Genomic DNA, 18185 nt, shown 5'->3' with positions numbered 1-18185 from the left:
ATCTACTAGCTAGTGCCCAGTTCATAACTTCATATTCTTTACTAGGTACCACCTGGGCAGCACTAAATATTCATTCAACTGTTTTCCATTTGCACGTGGTGCTCAATTGAACTACATTTCCTTACTTTTTCGACACCACCCTAAACATTTACACATATTTGCAATCCCCAATCGCAATCTCGAATCGTCATCTATCAGCCGTCAATCATTAGTATCATTATAAAAACCTTGATTTCCTTGATCATGGAGGGTATTATGGGTGGGAGAGGGCGTGGAAGACGAGTCCCGCGCTGGGCTCCTAATCGCAATATACCACCAGCTGGCCCATCGACTGCCTCGCCAACCCCAACTTTCATCAATACTCTGGATATCAAACCAGAAGATGTTCAGGAAGTGAAGAGAATCCTGGCAAAGACTAGAAACCTGCCTCTCGAACTTGTCGACATCATTCTGGATTGTGCTCAGTATTGGGCCTGTTCTACCACTACCATTGACTACACCAACCTGCAGCCAGGCAATCATATGTCCGTCTATGGCTCCAGTCTACGTGAAAATGAGTTCTTGGTTAGCATTTTCCCTTCTCTATACATTTAGCTTTTTAATTGTCATTCTAACTAACATCTATCTGTAGCTTCGTACTCAGCCACTAGGACTTACGAAGTGGACTCCTTCTAGCGATGATCTTTGGAAGGTTGTAACTCCCCCCAAAACACTTGAGGAGGAATACCCCGAGTCCAAATTACTCAACTTTGCGGATGCTGCAACAGCGCAAGGTAAGCCCACTGCGAATATCACTGTATTTTGGTTTGTTGCGCAAGCGGTATATTAATTCATATTTTCTTTTAGCATCGGAGCATCCAGTTCGCAAAGTGGTCTTTGATATAACCAGTTGCGATCAAGGCCATAGTAGTCACCGTGAAGATTTCGGTACATATCGCAGCTCTTTCACATGGTTCGATGCTGGCCTTGAGCGCTTTGACGCGAAGAACGAATGTGCGTACCTAATCATCCATGATTCAGATAGTCAACATGCTAATCATCTCATAGGCTTGCCTGAATGTCCGGACAGAACTTCGAGTGAACCAAATAACGATGAGGATTCCAGTCAGCCAAATGACGCTGAGAAGATTCCAACGTGTGCAATACGTCCAGTCTGGCCCCCCATTGTGCCTAGAGATGGCAAACAGGAGATGCGATACTACCACGAACTATTGCCCACTGCAGATCACTTGATCCAGGCAAACAAGCACGCTAGCCGTGAAATGAACCACCATCACGTCGAATGGTCTTGGGACGATCAAGTGGACCCTGATTCGGTTGAGGCTATGAAGTTGAAAGACATAGGCCGCGGCCCAGCTACTGCGAATGGGGAGTTCGTGAGAAACCTCAAGATCGGTGACATGATCACCGTCTGGGCAAGAAGCCGATTTCCGGGATGGACGAATAAGATTCAGAAAGTCGAAGTAAGAGTATATTGGGCCATTTGAGTTGAGGGTCTCAATTATATACCTCCATCCCTACCTGCGTGCTTGGTAGGCATAGACGCGAACGCGCAATGGCGTAAACTGTTGTATTCGAAGCCGCTCTTTACCGCTCGCAGTTATCCTCATAGCCTTCTCCTTTGATGCGATAGATTCGCTTTATTGCAGGCACCTACGGTTCGTGTGTCAGCTAGCTGAGCACTTTCACATAGCATTATATATTCAAACAATGACGACAACAATTGATCTTTTGTATCAAATTATTTCTTAACAAGTCTAATCACTCAATACCTACCTATCTTTCAGCGACATATGTACGTTCTACGATGTAACTTCCTTTTTCCTCATGGTCAGCCACATACGAACTCACACGTAGATTAACCCGGAAAGAGAAAAGGGCTTACTTATGCTGTTAGGTATGTACCTAGCTAGGCAGGACTTCCTGTACCTACTTTTTCACAAGCCCCCGCCATGACTATTAAGTTGGAATTTCAATGTAGTTATTGATCTCTTTTACTAGTATGTAGGTAGTACCTTTTTTGTTCCTACCTAGAACAGTGCAAGTATAGACTCGAAAGGAAGCGAATCATGTACAACATGGTATCGTACTAGAACATTATAGACACCTACCCTTAGGTAGGTCAAAAACAGCCCAGGCTACTACCCATCTAGATGGGCCACAAAACGCATCCATCACAAACGAACCTTACCCCCCTCCAACTCTCGCAAGTCTTTACCTCGAAACGGGACATACGCTTTCGCGCCAGGGGGCAGCCAGTACATCTGATCGGGCTCCTCGCCCTTATCCTTCGCAGCCTTCTCGATGGCCTCCAGGTCGATTCCTTGAGCCTTCAGATTTCCCTTCTGCAGCTTCATAGTCGCCGTGTGCTCGAGCTGCGTCACAATGCGTAGGAAGATGGGTACGGCGTACCGCGGGAGCTTCGCGATGCAGTGTTCGGCGAGCCCCTTCAGGTCTAGTCCCAGCCCTTGTTCTATGTCTTCCGGCTTGATGGAGACGCCTTCTGCAGCAAGGATCGCTGCACAACCGGCTCGTCCATCCGTGTGCGGCACTGCGACGCCGTACACATTCGCCTCGATAATCTGCGGGAACATTCCCACAACGTCTCCAACCTCCGTCGTTGACACGTTCTCTGAGTGCCAGCGGAACGTGTCGCCGAGGCGATCGACGAAGTGTAGGCGACCCTCAGCGTCGAGGCGCATGGAGTCACCCGAGCGGAACCATAGGTCTCCCTTCTGGAAAACATCGCGCACCTGCCTCTTTTCTGCGGCTTGCACGTTGCCCCAGTACACCGGTGTTCCCATGGCCGGGTTGGATGGATCCAAGCGGTGGATCATCTCGCCCGACTCCCCTGTCTTACAGCGGATGGCGAGGCCGTTGCTCCGGCGCAGAATCGCGCCCGTGTCTGGGTCGATTCGCACGCGCGCCTCGTCTCGTCCGTTCAGCCAGTGCCATATTGGGCCTCGGACCGAGAGAACACCGCGGGAGAAGTCGCCGCGGTTGTGGCAGTAGCTTTATTGTGGGCGATGCATGTTAGTATTGCTTGCAATGGGACACAAAAAAGAAAAAGGGAGCGAGGGTTTTTAATCAAGTAACACTTACAGTAATCCCATTCCATCAGTGGCGGCATAGAACTCGTAGATCGACTCGATGCCGAAGCGCTGCCGGAACGGCTCCCACACGTCAGGGCGCATGCCGTTGCCCCACACCCGCTTCACACAGTGGCCGCGGTCGAGCGGGCTGGGTGGGGCGCTTAGGAGGTACCGGCACAGCTCGCCGACGTACTGGATAATGGTAGCTTTGGAGGCATGAACTTCGGGCCAGAAGGTCTTGTGGGAAAATTTGCGCGACAGGACCACGGTAGCGCCACTAGAGAGACACGGCAGACAGCAAACGGCAAGTGCTGAAGCGTGGTAGAGAGGTAGACAGGTATACATCCTGTCACCGGGGCCTAGTCCTAAGATGTTTTTGGTCTCTCGCATCATTAACATCTTTGCCCGGCTCGCGATTGTGCCCTTTGGAAGTCCTGTGGTGCCGGAGGTGTAAATTAGGCAGGACGAATCAGCGGGGTTGATTCCCGAGCGACGCTCAAGGGGTAAGGGTGCCTTATCTGTGAAGGCGGCTAGGAATTGGGGGTCGTAGTATAATGTCTTGACATTGGATGACGTAAGCTCCTCTTCGACTGGAGAAACGAGCTGACGGACATCTGAGTCGGCTAGTAGATATCGAGTGCCGCAGAGCTTGACACAATGAACAAGTGGCTCTGCTGTCAAGTTGCAGTTGATGAACGCAACACAAGCGCCAACTGCCTCGAGACTCAGCCAAAGTAGCAAAAACTCGGGGCTATTTCCGCCGTCGAGGGCGACCATCTCCCCCTTCTTGATACCCAACTCCTTGATAAGCCAGTTGCCGATAGGGTCAATGGCATCGAGGAACTCCTTGTAGGTCCACTCGCGGCCCTCGAAGACAAGGAATGGAGCATTCGCCAAGGAGCTGTTCGCATGCTGCTCTAAAGCATGGTAGACAAGCATCTTATCTGCCTTGACATGCTCGGCAAGGAGATTTGCATATCGTGTAGCCCTTGCCTTGTTTGATAACGATTTCATATCATTGGAGATGTGAAATCGGGCGTCGAGATAATATGTTACCGCGAGGGCGGCACTGCCCGCGGCCGCTCCTGCGAGGGCCACTATCCATTCAGAATTAGTATCTAGACTCCATGAATAGATAGTGATGAGTGCAGTCTTAGACTTAAGTGAAACTTACAGTCCATCTTTATGAGAATGACGCAGTAGGATGTGCTCTTCACTAGTGCTCGCGTAGGTAGGTACTAATAGTACCTATGTCGTAAGTTCAAGATTGCTTGTCTAAGTGATGCGTGTTAGTCGAGGACATAGCTAGAAGGAAATCAGATTGACGAATTAACATCCATTGATCCATATGCAGGATCCATCTGGTGGCTCTCATACCTTTCCTACCTAGTAGTAGTAACTTGTTCACCGCTAGACCTTGGGGCACTGTCTAGAACAATATTGAAGAATGAGTGTGTATTTGTTGACGGTGAGTTTTAATTATGCAAAGCGGTACGGGTTTCGGTTGAGTTGTTTATTCACAAAACCCGACGTACAGTGCCACTCGTATTTTTCATGCCTGAGGTAGACTGAAACCTGAGGTTCAGTTAGCATACCTAAGGTATCCACGACAAGTAAAAGGTATGGAGCCGGTACATACATGATATGGTATCCATTGATGGGGGCCGTGCCTGTTCATGCCTTCCAACAACATTGAACCTTACATTAAAGGTCACAACTTCCAGCTGTAAATTGATACCGATACCCTTAGCACCTAGGGTAGGTAGGTATGTATTCAAAAGACGCCAGGTACCAGCAAAGGGGGAGGTTGCTATCCATCCTGCCATGGAACCCTTGCTTTTAAGGAACCTTACCGAGTAGTGCCTACCCTCACCTACTAGTATATAGGTATGTACAATACAACAATCTTTGAGGGTTCGCTTACTTCGAGGTTACATGTAGTTAAATATGTGGTTACAATGCACTACATTGTATACAAATCCTACATGTCACCGGTCACTTGTATAACCAACATTGAATCTTTGGATCTAGACTCATAACCTGTGTGCCGTTATAAAAACACCTAGCCAATCATGTCATAAAGAGTCAACCCGACGCATTTGATCTCCAAAGACCGGAATGTTCGGAGAATATAAATTCTATCTGTGCGTCACTCTCAGAGGACAGCTAGAACCGAGGTACCTTACTGTTCACTAACCACAATAATTAGTTATAGGATAGCAGGGCGACGTGGGTACCTGCATTACAGTGCTACACTATTTCCTACCCTGTATACTTACATTTACATAGGTATTTATATAATTAGACCCATGGATACTTCTATCTTGATTGGATTTGATGTTCAAATAAAGTTTATAGGGCTTACACACTACGCTAGTAAAGTAGCATCAATGATCACTTCATAGTATCCATGGATATCATTTACTATGCATACCTAAGTCTAGGGAGGTGTGGGGAGTTATGTGTGATCTGGTTACATCCATACTCAGCATAGGTAACAGCATACTATGTTACCTACCTACTTACGTAAAGTTAAATCCTGCTCATTGCCAACTTAAAAAGGGAGCAATGAGTGAATATATTGATCAAATACACTATTAATTAACTATACGGAGGACGCACGCAGAACACGCCCCTGCCTCACCAGCTACCCTACCACCTGGCTAACAGCTACGCCAGTCCCTAATTTATTGAGCGACAGAGGGGGCCACCGCTAATTAATAAGCCCTATGAGATGGTGGCACAGGTGGCAGATCTAACCGACAGCTGACAAGGCTTTGACAGGGGTTCTGACAGGAGCCACAAGGTCAACGGTTACTACCCGTGCTATGCCCCACTTTATTCACAGGCTTGTCCCTCCCCAATTCCCTACAATTTGTGGGGTTGCACGGATAGCCTTTCTACGACAGAGACATGGAGAGAATAAATAGTTAAACCCTATCAGAATTGATGTATGCGTACCTGCCTACATAAGATAGGTAGTTATACATATGTAATTAACTACCTACGTTATGATTTATATGAAACATAACAAGGTTCGTCGTCTGAATCATAAGCACATAACTAATTCCTGCCATGTGTGTAAGAATAGTTACCTACAATAAAGGAAAATGAGGGGTGTAGGTTGCAAATTTCTTTTTCAACAAAACAACCAAAAACATTCCATGGATATTTAACAGGGTGTAATGGATTGAAAAGGCCAAAACCAATCCAGGTACAATTAATCATTCTCGAAATCGAACGGAACTCGGAAGCACATCTGCTCCTGCCCTGACTTGCGACAATACGTGTTGTATCCGCGCCTGAGCCTGGTGCTGGAAAGCAGGATGGGTAGCCAGTGAAACCGCGAGCAAGAGAGCGAGGACGACGATGAACACGTGTTCGATGAGGAAGCCATTCCGCGTGCTCAACCTGACGCCGTTCTTGGGTGCCAAAGGTCCCACCATTTTCTTGATGGGGTCGATGGAGTAGAAGCGGCCTGCCTTGATGCCCCGGGGCATGCCCGGGAGACCGTCCATGCTCCAGGAGTTCTTGAGCGCCCAGTACCGGTCCATGCTCTCCTTCTCGTTTCCAGCGAGGTACTTTTCTTCCTTGCGCTTGAAGATGTCGTTTAGTAGCGTTCGGTGCTCCTTGAAGTCAAACACCGGCACCGAGTACCCGCACGACGTGCCCACCTGGTGGATGTCCACCACGATCACCGACCGCGTCCCCGGGATCACCTCGATCTTCTCCCGCTCCACCATTGCCCGGAACTCCTCCGTGCCGTGCTCTAGCACCCGGCCTTTGCCCCACAGTCGCAGGATGCGCGGCGGCCCTTCGAAGGCGTTGAAGAGGATGGTGATTCGGCCATTTCCGGGTTCTAGTATATGCGCTATGGTTTCGTTGCCGGAGCCCGTCATGTCCAGGTACCAGAACGTCTTGGTGTCCGGGACACCGAAACAATCGCCGCCTTTGGGCGAGACGTTGACATGGCCTCGGCCTGATAATGGGGCCGTAGCTACCCAGAAAATCTTTTGTTCAATGATCCATTTGAGTAATGACTCGGGAATGGTTTCGAAGAATGCTCCCATTTTAAATTATTTTTTGTATGCGCTAATGTATGTCTCAGGGCATAGGTAAAATAAGATTGTTCGAAAGTGATGGTGGCTGGTGCTGGTGGTGGAGGATGAGACAACTGTAAGCGACGGTAATACATCTATTGACACATATAATCCGGGGTATCTTCCAATGCCGACGACGGTAAGTATATGCCCGTATATTGGATGATATAAGCCGAAGTCAACAGCGCAAATGCAATATTATGACGATGAAAGAAAGACCGGAACTACCTGATCGAGGCACAAAATACAACACACACCGTCACTTGGCGTCATACCGCAGCCCACTAATTGCCGATGCGGAGATAATTTCAATCGGTCTTTGGAATTCAACGAGTGATCTTCCGGGTCGGCTTTATAAGGTTCTTTGACGTGATGATTTTTCCGATATCGGGATAGCTGCCTAGTAGCTAGCTGAGCTGAAAATGGTAGGACATATTAACTTTGACTTTGATAGGTGACTTTGGTTCGATATTTGTAAAGAGACATTTACATAAGGCATGGCGTAGGTTGAAGTCACCACGGATGGCTTTGCTCAGAGCTTGTTTCCTTGGCATTACGAAGTTGGAGATTATTGGCGAGGACTCTCACTAGTCAGAATGCTTTTACCTACCTAGGTATGCACTAACTTATCCTTCCGAAGTTCCGATTCATACTAATTGCCTACCTGGTTGGGGTAGCATTCATACTAGTCGGAAATCCTCTAGTGCACCCCGGAATTCAGCATCCTGTAAGACTGGTTTCCATATAGAAGCCATCTTCTCGGGCCATAAGAACCTGCTCTCTAGAACATCCGATGTCTCCGTGTAGACGGCGTTGTTGCTAGACCAGGTCCTCTCGTCTCTCCTGGACTCATCAAAGGACGTGGACTTATGCTCAAACCAGAGAGGGAATATTGCTCTCCCTATGAGAATGTGCTGTCCCTGGCCAGATCCTCTCAAAACGAACGGACACGGGGAGCCTTCAAATAAGACGATGGCATCACCAGGTAGACAACGTTTGGGTGCGATCGACACGCCGGATGGTGCAAGCCCTATAATGTGGTTTTTTCGAATTGGTTCTGTCGACGCGAGGACCCGGTTTCGAACTTCTGCTCTGATTTGGTCCAGCATCACGACCTGCGCAAGGGTCATAAGCCTTGTAGTGGCTTTTCTTACGTCCACTCCCATAACTTTTCCGTCACGAAGAGGCAGATTCCCGTCTTTGAACGTGTTGTAGAACATGGACTTGTAATCTCTCCTCACGTCTCGGAAGAGATCTGTGTCGTCGAAGCTGCGGCCTCCAAATCTCTCTTTGAAGCCGGTGTCGAAACCCGGAGATACAAATGGGATCCAAAGGCCAGGTTTATCTATTTTATCGTGGACTATGCCGAGGACGATGCCTCGAGCTAACAAGATCCCTTTAGAGTCTGGAGGCTGTCTGATCGGTTTCCATGATACCCCTATCTTTCGGACATCGATAAAACCATACTTCCACGAGTTTGTTCTATTCAGAATGCGATGCTGTGCTAACTTCGGGTCATACGTCCTCCAGTCAGGGGTCCACGATGGAAGATCCGACGACGCTGGATGATGAGATCCTGCAAAGTCCAGAATTCCCAAAGAACCCGATCGCTCAATTTCATATCTTACGACGTCTTGGTAAACCTCGGACACAGAGCGATGATAATCCACGTTTAACGTCGGCTGATGCAAGTCCACTTTTCCTTGTGAAACGGCCACCGTGGTAAACCCAAGTACCCCGTAGACCAGATCCCGGGGATCAGACACCCCGAAGGACGAAGAAAACACCAAGGCGTCGAGGAGTGAGACAGGGGCAGCTACCGCCGCTAGGTTGCGCTCGTTGCGCGCCTTGTGGTCGGTCTGATAATCGGGCTGGACTAGCATCATGATCGCCTTGAACGGGGACTTTAGATAGAGAGCATTCGTAAAATCCGGGAATGTAGAGCCATCGCTCACAGCTGAAGACACAACCGGCGCGAGAAAGTTCTTGATGCGCTCATAATCTTCCCAGTATATCTCGAGGTCATTAAACTGCATGACCATCGCCCTGGCCCCGAACACCTCTTGCCGGACCCAGGTGCGTTTGAAGAGCGGCGGCTCGCAAGCGTCTGCGAGGAACGCGGCGATGCCCTTGAAGCGTGCGGTACAGTCGTCACTGTGTTTCTGGGGCTTCGCCATGTTATCCAGTACACCAGAGAGAATGGTGCTGTTCTGGGGCGTCCAGCCCGAGTGCCACGCTACCACCCTGCGCGCCTTCTTGTATATCGTGCTCATCCGCGAAACCTGGATCGACTTCTCCTGCATGTCGAACTGGTTGATACACAGCGCGTCTACCCACAGGTACCGCTTACCACCACCACCACTTCCGCTGTCCGTTAGCCGCAGATGCCGTAAAGCGGCATCGAGGTTCTCTGTCACGAAGAACTCGACGCCGTTGACGATGATGGGACAGGAGAAGATTTCCGCACCCCATGTGTACGACAGCGCTTCGTAGGGGACTTCCCTCGGAACGTCTTTTTCAACGACTCCGAGACCTTCGTGCGCGATGACATCAGCAACTAAAAGTGTGCAGACGACCGGCTCATGGCGGCGAGGTGCGGGATTGAGGCGAAGAATGCGCGTCTGCCATGGCTTGATGGGCTGGTAGAACCTGGCTGCCAATGCCTTTCGTGTGCTTGTGTCGACTGATATGTTTGTGTGGCTTTTTGATGCTGTTGGTTTGTTCTGCGCAGTGGGTAAGGGGAGGCTGCGAGCCCAACAGGTGTTTGGGCATCCCTTTATATTTTGGGCTCGCGACCAAGCTTCCCAGTCTGCAGTAGTGGTAGGTTTGCTCATCGGAACACTGGTGAATTCGTAGATAGATGTCCTAGAAGCCGGTGAGTAGTACTTGGATATGTACCTAGGTAAGAAAGAGTTGTATACTCGAAGAATGGGCATTGGGGAAGGAGTGTAATATTTCCATTAAGCGTCTGTTGCGGATGCTCATCTTTTGGCCCCCAAATCTGATCTCGGCTCACCCCCCATCTACCCCCCTATTGACCTAACTCAGCTACTAACACCAATTGTAGGTAAGTCCGTAGTATAGCATCCATACCTAACGGACTCGTGTCGCGCACTAACACTTACCACCGTAATTGTCCTAAAAAACATTATAATTATCTCATATTCCCAAGCCGCCTTGAAGCCCATTTTCCTACATATCCGTCGCAAACCCCTTTCCTGCCTAGGTAGGTAACCCCCTACCTACCAAAACCTCATAACCCAATTTTAGTTCCTGCACCAACTCCTCTTCTTCGGCACATCCTTCCCCGGCTCCCAGAGCAGCGTATCCTCTAACCTCTCTGCAAAGGTCGTATTCACCACGCTAAAAGCAAGAGCATTCTGCCACCCGGGCGCCGTCTCATTCACCTGCCAGGTAGCGTATGCCGAGGCATTCAGATGCACGCGACCGCCGCCGGGATACTTCCACTTGAACACATCGTCGAGCCCGCACACGGCGTAGTACACGGCCACGGCATCCCAGACCTGGTGCGTCTGGTTATAGCCGATGTTGGTGCCAAACGCGTACGCAATCGGGTTCGTCGCATTGTCCAGCTCCGTTGTGATGCGCGCGCCAATGTACGTGTTGCTCGTCACGTCATTACCGACGAATGTCAGGTTTCCTGGCCACTCGTTTAGTATCTTTTCCGCGTACCGCGGGTCTGTGGCGCTGCCCCGCCCCGTGTTGAAGGATTGCCTCTCCTCTCGCGCTTGCACGACGAGCTCGCGTACTTTTAGGGATAGCAGTTGGGCGCCAGTGTACGGCGATATACTGTCTGGCCCCGAGTTGGTCAGGTTGTACAGGTTGTCGAAGAAGCCAATCACGGCGATGGTGACCGAGTAGTTGGCGGAGGTGGAGAGGAGGTAGCGGTACGAGGATACTGGCTGTGTGTTAGTAGACAGAGTGGTGGCTCTACTTAGAAGAGATGAGGCGCGCACCTGGATCCGGCGTGTAAGAGCCGTCTCGGACGTCCTCCGGGAAGTTGTAAGTCAGCCCCGTGAGATAGTCGTGGTACTTGGTGTAGTTCGGCCATTGTGTCTGTGGTGTGTGGTGAGCTTGGCACGGTTTGTATGATATAGTGAAATTAGGGATGTTCATAACACATACCATGTTATTCACGGGCTTCTGCACTGCTACCGGGATGTCTGGGTGCCCATAGAAGGTATTGATGGCGTCGGAAGCCGGAGGCCCAAATCGACTCCGTGAACCTATCGGCGGGTTAAAATCCTAGACCCCCGTGAAACACATATAGTGTATGTTATGGAGAAGGGGTAGGTTAGAATACTTGACATGACCCCAATAAGTTCCACTTCCTTCCAGTCTTGCATGATATTGGCTAGCCCTATGGCCAGTGGATCATCGTCGAAGTTGATCATATCCGTATCGATGATGAGACGTTTCTTCTCCGCCAGGGCTGCGGCACTCGAGCTTGAGCATATTATGGCCAGGCCTGCTAATATCGTGAATATCCCCATCTTGGCGTATGTCTGATCGGATATAAGAGCTTTGAAATTCTTTCGTTTAAGAGATTTCAAGGTGGACGATGACGGACACGCGTCAGGAACGAGAGAATGCTCCGTACAATTCTACTTGCACAAAACCAACTCTATCCTTGAGCAAGGAGCTGAACAAACAGTCTATTGGTATTGTGAGGATTTCACCACACCTTCGAGTCGAAAAGCTTTGATAGTTATACTAATTCCTTTTATACCTGCCTACCTTACTCCGTACCTATGTACATTAGACAAAAAAAAAAAGCATGGGTGTGTGGTTGAGTGTGGAGTCAATATTATCGTATTGGCCCCTATTCCAACATTCCGCAACGGGAAATGACCCAGAAAATCGCGGCGCGCACAACCTTACGGCGTCGTGGTTTGGTTGCCTACCTATCTAACCACCGGGCTATGAGTAATTAATTGAATATGAATTGAATTGTCACCTACCTACCTACCTACGCCGTTCTATTGTCTCAAGGTTCCCACGAGAACGGCAATCACGGCAGCCACAGACAGGATGTGCGATCGCGGGGTCTGTTCTGCGCCGACCTTGCCAAGTAAGGTGGGAACATCACATCGCATCTATCTCCAACCTCCAACCTCCTCTTTTTTTTTCTTTCTTTTTTTCATCGTGTAACGTCGTGGCGTAGCAATAATCTGCATCTTTGTCACTTGCATCTTTTTTGTTACTTCGAGGTTAGCTATTTGTGCAACAATCTCACTTGTGGTTAGGATGGGCGGCTCTGTGGCTGCCTAGGCAGAGGGCATCGCGGAGATCTCAGTCTCATCTACCTAGATCAAGGAGATGGAAAGAGTGGTAGGTTAGGAATGAGACCTGAAAACGGCACATACATAACTACAACATGATCAACAAAGCCACGGCTGTCGAGGAGATACCGGATGCAATGCAAGAACCTCCGCTGGCCTGGCTTGCGGTTGCGGCTGCTACCTATTGTCTCACTGCGTTTTTTTCTTCTTCGCTTCTCCGGCTGACGACAAGTCTACGTCCTACATCCACATACCTATCTCATAGTCGCAGAGAACTACTGGAATTCTTTACTCAATACGGATGTAATGGAGGCATATCTTTGTCTCCTCACGTCTTGCCCCAGCTGCCTACTAAACTGCGCCTCACAATATTATGGCGTAAATGCCCACTGCTGAGCTCGAGCGCCCGTCCCCATCGCCGCGGTGATCTATCTCGCGAACCTGCAGTAGCCCGAGCTCGAGCGGGGGCGATTTATGTATGTACCGTCTTACCCGCTTACTAGGTAACTATCTACATGAGAGAAGCTGTTTATCCGTCCGCCAAGCCTCGCGCTGCTGGCTTCTAGAAGGACGGGCTGTTCTCGTGAACGTGGGGATCGTTATTTCGCTATGCGCGATAGTTATTGTCCACATACATACATACATACATACATATATACATACCTAGGTACAATGATGCCACGAACCCGCCTGCAACACCAGGTAAATAAATAGCTTCGGCCGACCCGAGCAGCATCTCGCAGCCTAGATAGGCGATCCGTCGCGGCTAGTTACGCGGTGGCGCAGACGAGATCCGGCCCAAAAAAACTCCCATCATCATCATTCTTCTTCCGATTCATCGGCATGATAAATCCGTCGTCGAACGGCGGGGGCCTGGCCTACATACATACATACATACCTATGTTGCTTGCTTCGCCTGCGGAAGTAATGAGGCTGTACAATCGTGGGGGGAAGTGGAGAGATACATAACTAACTTATGGGTAGAGAATGGCATGAACCGGCATGATAGACCCGGTGTGAGAAGACGTGGGGTGGGGCGCTGAGGCGAGGATCATCGTTCTTCGCGATGTCGCGACGATTACGCAATTGTACTTAGGTAAGTAACTATCTAAGATCCAAAATGTCCCTTTATTTATGAGTCTTATTTAGTTATAGCCTATTCGCGTTTGAGCAACATTCTTGGGAACTGCTTCTTTGCCTGCCTAGGTAGGTAGGTAGGTAGGTAGGTACCTAGTACGCAGCTGGTTGGTATTCTGGGTAGGTATGTATGTATGTATGTGCCTATGCAACTTGTAGGTATTCTAAGCATAACTGGTCGAATGGCCATCTTCATCAAAACTCCATACTTGCTTGAGCCAGGCTATTTATCATATAAGTCACGGCGTAGCTCCGACGCAGCGCCATCCACCGCGCCTCTCCCCCTCAAAAACTCACACGCCTCCGCGTTCCCTCTGAGCACCGCAGCATGCAGCGCCGTCCTCGGCTTCTCCAGCCTCCCCGCCTGCCGCACCGCATGCTCCATCTCCGCCCTCTCCCTCGGGTCGCCCGCGCGCGCCGGGTCCGCGTCGAAGGGCCCGCGTCCTCCCGTGCGGACATAGTTCACGTCGAGCGCGTACGTGTCCAGCAGCCACCTCAGCACCTCCACGCGGCCCGCGTCCCGCGCCTCCACGGCCTGGACCAGCATGTCGCTCGTCGGCACCACGCCGTACAGCGCGAACAGGTGCGCGATGACCTCCGGCTCGCTGGTGACGAGCGCCAGCGACGGCAGCGCCTCCCTGTACGTCGCGTTCGCGTGCATGTCGTAGCCGGCGGCGGCGAGGGCTTCGAGCAAGGCGACGCCGTCGGGCCCGCTGCTGCTGGACGCGCCCCAGAGGACCAGCTTCGCGGATGGCGCGGCCCACCCGGCTGTCACGAGGGCGGCCCACGCGCCCGCGGGGATCTCCTCTTCTTCGACGAGGGAGGAGAGGTGCATCTTGAACACGCAGGTTTCCGGGGGTGGAGGGGTGGCGGGTGCGTGGGTGATGAGAGCGCGGGCGAGGGGATCGTTGCCGCTTTTCAAGGAGGTCACGATGAGGGCTTGGCGGAATAGGGGGGAGGCGAGAATGTTTTGGCTGGCTGAGGCTTGGATGGTTTCTATGGTCGCTGGTGCAGTTGCGCATGCTACGAATAGGGGCACTAGTTCCTCCACTGTTCCCGGAAAGTCTTTGATTAATGAATTGGGAAATTGTGGGTATGGGAAACAATAACATACCCGTGATCGACTCCGCCAAAGGGTCGGTCTCACATAGCTTGATCGCAGCAGCGACGGGCCCAAACTGGCCCTTCCAGAACAGAGGCCTGAGCTGTTGGGTCAACGGCTCTGTGTCTTCTTGGTGATGAACCCGGCTACTGGTAGGGCCTAGATGGCTAAGACACTGGGAGAAGAAGACTTGTGTGGAGATGAGGTTTTGGTCGTATTGCGAGGCCGTGTGGTGGTAACAGCCCGGTGTATCCTGACTTGTCTCCATGACTACTATTTCTTCAGAATGAATATGTGCAAGGTGTTGGTTAACAATGGGAGGATATGCAAAGTGAGTACCGCGAGTTTCTGACACGAATGTATTGCTCGGCGTGAAGAAGGTAGATCAAAAGGTGGGTATAAATGAATTTGATACTGCACATATGGTTATTACCTACTAGATATACGTACGAGGCTACAGCCTGAGTAGATACTAGATATAAGCATTAACTAAATTCTTATTTCTTTTTTCTTTTTCCTTGTTCAAACAGGCACGATACCTAATGTAGCACATTGACAGCGAGGCCTCTCCTGCTGCGCCAGCTTCACATTGGTCTCATGGGTAAGCACCGCCACGATCTGAACCCAGGCAGACATAAGAATCTCGATATATTACTGTATCTACTAACTGCCTACTTAAGTAGATAGTGTTTTGAGAATTCTAGAATATTAATCTCAGCCAATACCATCACCGCTTAGACTTTGCAGACCACCCCCATATCTACTTTTCCACGACAGGCAATCTGGGACTTTTGTATGCTTACCTACACGAATCGGAAACGATTCCCAATAAACTTTATGGTCATTAGTCTTGGAGAAATATACCTAGGTAGGTAGGCATCAACCCTCTCTCAGCATCGCAACAACATGAGATGCTGCATAGATCCGATGCATCGAGGTTTGGACGATCGCCAGGCAACCGAGCCATGCGCCACACCACTCCCCCTTTTCGCCTAACACTTCCACACCAATTACACACGGTATTTTGGTAAGGCATAAATTCAGACATACTCCATGGCATATTTCAGCTTCAAGTTAACGCAATAGTCGACTAAACACGAACAATATATATTTACCTTATCATATCGGGAAGCATTTCTACATATTTATACAAAAAAGAGCTCTTAATCTGAAACTTCATAATCGCATAACCCCCCCGTGTGATATTGAAGAGCAACCAACCCTAAGAGCTATCCAACCATGGCCTCACCAACAACCACCAAATCCCTATGCTACCGCGAGGCCTCGACCGCAAAGGCCGAGCACAAAATCGACGAGGACGAGTACTACCACCATATCCTCCAGCACCTAGCTGGCGTGACCCACGAGCACATGGGCGAGAGCTGCACCGGGAACGACAGTAGCCTGCGCGCCCACGACCCCTTCGCCTACGCCGTGCAGACTGTTGCCGCGGAGACGGAGCCCCTGAAAGGCGAGCCGGCCCCCCTCTCCCGTCCCCCCTACTCATTATAAATACCTACCTAGGTACTACTTACATAGATACCAAGAGCCATCGACTAACTCCCCTTACCTAGACGCTGCCCCTTTCGAGCAAATCTTCAAGACCTACCGCACCGGCACCTTCGAGGACCTCGCCGCGCAGCACAGCCGCCTCTTCCCCCCCTCCTCCTCCTCAGACACCCGCCTCCGCCGCCTCCTCGCCACCCGCTCCCTCCTCGACCGGCGCCCCGACGTGCTCCTCTTCTGCATCGACCAGGGCCGTTTCCCCCACGACGACCAGTTTAAGGCGGAGGCGCGGGCGGTGCGGGAGGAGGAGGAGGAGGAGGAGACGGCGAAGGTGCTGCGGCGGCTGGAGTTCATGTGGCCGGCGCCGCGGGACAGGACGGTGGCGGATGTGGCGGCGATGTGCGATGTTGGGGGCCCTTGGGCTGTTGATTGGTAGGGAGGGTATCTGAGGAGAGGGGGAAGGGGGTGGTAATGGAGAGGTGTTATCTAGGTACCGACCTAGGTAGTTAGTTAGTACCTATAGATATTGGAGGGTGTGATTTAGGTACCTAACCTGCCAGCTACATGGGAATACATAGGCACTTATCTAATTACCTGGTAGCTATATCCGTGAATATCAGCAAAGGAAAAGGGGAAATCGTGAAAGGACCTCTACTAAAGAGAGTAGCAGAGAGAGGGAATGGCACATGTCATCAAAATCTAGGAAAAAATAAGCTGGCAACTTGACTAACCTAGGTAGGTCAATCGTCATATACCTAGCCACTTACCAAATGTATCAAACCAAGCGTAGACTCCCTGCCACTGCCACTGCCACTGCCATCGTCTCCCACCCTCCTATTCCTTATCGTTATTGTCATTATCCCGATGCGCATTGTCTTGATCATTACTTGATAGACACAAATACTTCATCATAGCTCTGAAGGCATCGTGATATTCATTTCACCCCTTTATCCATAACTAGTAGCTAACTAGGTAGTTACAGTACCTAATCTATCCGTCAGCTTTTCTTCCCCCGCCTCTGTTATACACCTATACACATGCATAAGTACCCTATTATGTCCAACGAACTGACTGCGCCATAGATACCTAGATACCTACCTACCTACGGTATACACCTACCTAGTATTTGACGAACATGAATATATAAGGGTAGTAAGTATCCTCGACAAGCACCCTGCACACACACAGCCGCGGAGGACATCATGATATCAACCCTGCCTAGGTACCTACCTACCCACAGCCCCCAAGTATCAAGTTAGCCGACCAAGAAACAAAGCCGGGCATAACTAGGCACTCACCTGTCCTAGTGCCAACCACTTACTAAACAAACACACTGAGTGACTGAGTCCATTGTCCAAGAAGACGTACGTCCTTACCATATACCTGCCCAATCACAACACACACGCACAACAACAACGACTACCTACTAGGTAATCACCCTCAAAGACAGAAAAGCTTTATAAAACAGGTCAAGACATTGATATCACTTGTGCTAAGTTTACAATAGAGCGCCTAATAAGTACTAGTAGCCTGGCAAGTGTATAAAAAAAAAGGGTACGCGTTTCATTATCCATACACTATGCAAACAAGCACATTGCTACCTCTGGAGATGTGATATCGGTGCCGGGGAGTTTTTGGCAACATCACACTACCCACCAGGTCGCGCAGGACCATAACCAGCCCCTACCTAATACCTGACAAAGACAGGGCCTACTTTTTGAGATGCACGTCATTGCATTCTTTCTGGCTAGCCACTATCTTCTTACAATAGAGGCAGGCTCTTGATCCGAACGTATTTCGTTTTCTTTTCCGTATCCTATCACAAACTAAACCATAGAGACAGGTTATGAGGTCGACTGTGCCAAACCATGGTGCGTTGGCACCTGTAGATACAAGTCGAGCCGAAATGAGAAAGTAAAAGGACCAAAGCCCCGTTAGCCCTGTG

At 50.1% G+C, this 18185-nt stretch overlaps 7 protein-coding genes across 7 annotated transcripts; 2 read left to right on the top strand and 5 right to left on the bottom strand.

Moving 5' to 3' along the window:
* Positions 1 to 46: 46 nt before the first annotated feature.
* GGS25DRAFT_400891 (uncharacterized protein) lies at positions 47 to 1728 on the top strand. The gene is made up of 4 exons (XM_049258421.1): positions 47 to 564; positions 632 to 773; positions 847 to 993; positions 1048 to 1728. Exons 1-4 carry the CDS (start codon positions 244 to 246, stop codon positions 1485 to 1487), a joined length of 1050 nt encoding a protein of 349 aa, XP_049113642.1. The 5' UTR covers positions 47 to 243; the 3' UTR covers positions 1488 to 1728.
* A 102-nt stretch (positions 1729 to 1830) lies between these two features.
* GGS25DRAFT_400882 (fatty acid transporter) lies at positions 1831 to 4523 on the bottom strand. The gene is made up of 4 exons (XM_049258420.1): positions 4470 to 4523; positions 4267 to 4367; positions 3103 to 4189; positions 1831 to 3012 (listed from the first exon to the last, which is right to left on the bottom strand). Exons 2-4 carry the CDS (start codon positions 4271 to 4273, stop codon positions 2175 to 2177), a joined length of 1932 nt encoding a protein of 643 aa, XP_049113641.1. The 5' UTR covers positions 4274 to 4367; positions 4470 to 4523; the 3' UTR covers positions 1831 to 2174.
* Positions 4524 to 5959: 1436 nt separating this feature from the next.
* GGS25DRAFT_502223 (uncharacterized protein) lies at positions 5960 to 7194 on the bottom strand. The gene has a single exon (XM_049262005.1). The coding sequence runs from the start codon at positions 7160 to 7162 to the stop codon at positions 6317 to 6319; it is 846 nt and encodes a 281-aa protein (XP_049113640.1). The 5' UTR covers positions 7163 to 7194; the 3' UTR covers positions 5960 to 6316.
* Positions 7195 to 7490: 296 nt separating this feature from the next.
* On the bottom strand, positions 7491 to 10464 carry GGS25DRAFT_400809 (heterokaryon incompatibility protein-domain-containing protein). The gene is made up of 3 exons (XM_049258419.1): positions 10327 to 10464; positions 7857 to 10263; positions 7491 to 7802 (listed from the first exon to the last, which is right to left on the bottom strand). The coding sequence occupies exon 2, from the start codon at positions 10126 to 10128 to the stop codon at positions 7873 to 7875; it is 2256 nt and encodes a 751-aa protein (XP_049113639.1). The 5' UTR covers positions 10129 to 10263; positions 10327 to 10464; the 3' UTR covers positions 7491 to 7802; positions 7857 to 7872.
* On the bottom strand, positions 10367 to 11431 carry GGS25DRAFT_400698 (uncharacterized protein). Its single transcript, XM_049258418.1, has 2 exons — positions 11170 to 11431; positions 10367 to 11111 (listed from the first exon to the last, which is right to left on the bottom strand). The coding sequence occupies exons 1-2, from the start codon at positions 11339 to 11341 to the stop codon at positions 10459 to 10461; spliced, it is 825 nt and encodes a 274-aa protein (XP_049113638.1). The 5' UTR covers positions 11342 to 11431; the 3' UTR covers positions 10367 to 10458.
* Positions 11432 to 13608: 2177 nt separating this feature from the next.
* Positions 13609 to 15258, bottom strand: GGS25DRAFT_400675 (uncharacterized protein). Its single transcript, XM_049258417.1, has 2 exons — positions 14747 to 15258; positions 13609 to 14682 (listed from the first exon to the last, which is right to left on the bottom strand). The coding sequence occupies exons 1-2, from the start codon at positions 15000 to 15002 to the stop codon at positions 13856 to 13858; spliced, it is 1083 nt and encodes a 360-aa protein (XP_049113637.1). The 5' UTR covers positions 15003 to 15258; the 3' UTR covers positions 13609 to 13855.
* A 13-nt stretch (positions 15259 to 15271) lies between these two features.
* Positions 15272 to 17038, top strand: GGS25DRAFT_502215 (uncharacterized protein). The gene is made up of 3 exons (XM_049262004.1): positions 15272 to 15335; positions 15415 to 16205; positions 16309 to 17038. Exons 2-3 carry the CDS (start codon positions 15974 to 15976, stop codon positions 16674 to 16676), a joined length of 600 nt encoding a protein of 199 aa, XP_049113636.1. The 5' UTR covers positions 15272 to 15335; positions 15415 to 15973; the 3' UTR covers positions 16677 to 17038.
* The last annotated feature ends 1147 nt before the right edge of the window (positions 17039 to 18185 follow it).

This window comes from Hypoxylon fragiforme (genome assembly GCF_022984875.1).
Source record: "Hypoxylon fragiforme strain CBS 206.31 chromosome Unknown GGS25scaffold_8, whole genome shotgun sequence".
In the NCBI taxonomy this organism is placed as follows: Eukaryota; Fungi; Ascomycota; class Sordariomycetes; order Xylariales; family Hypoxylaceae; genus Hypoxylon; species Hypoxylon fragiforme.
The sequence above is the reverse complement of the archived record's forward strand: the minus strand, read 5'-3'. Positions and strand labels throughout refer to the sequence as shown.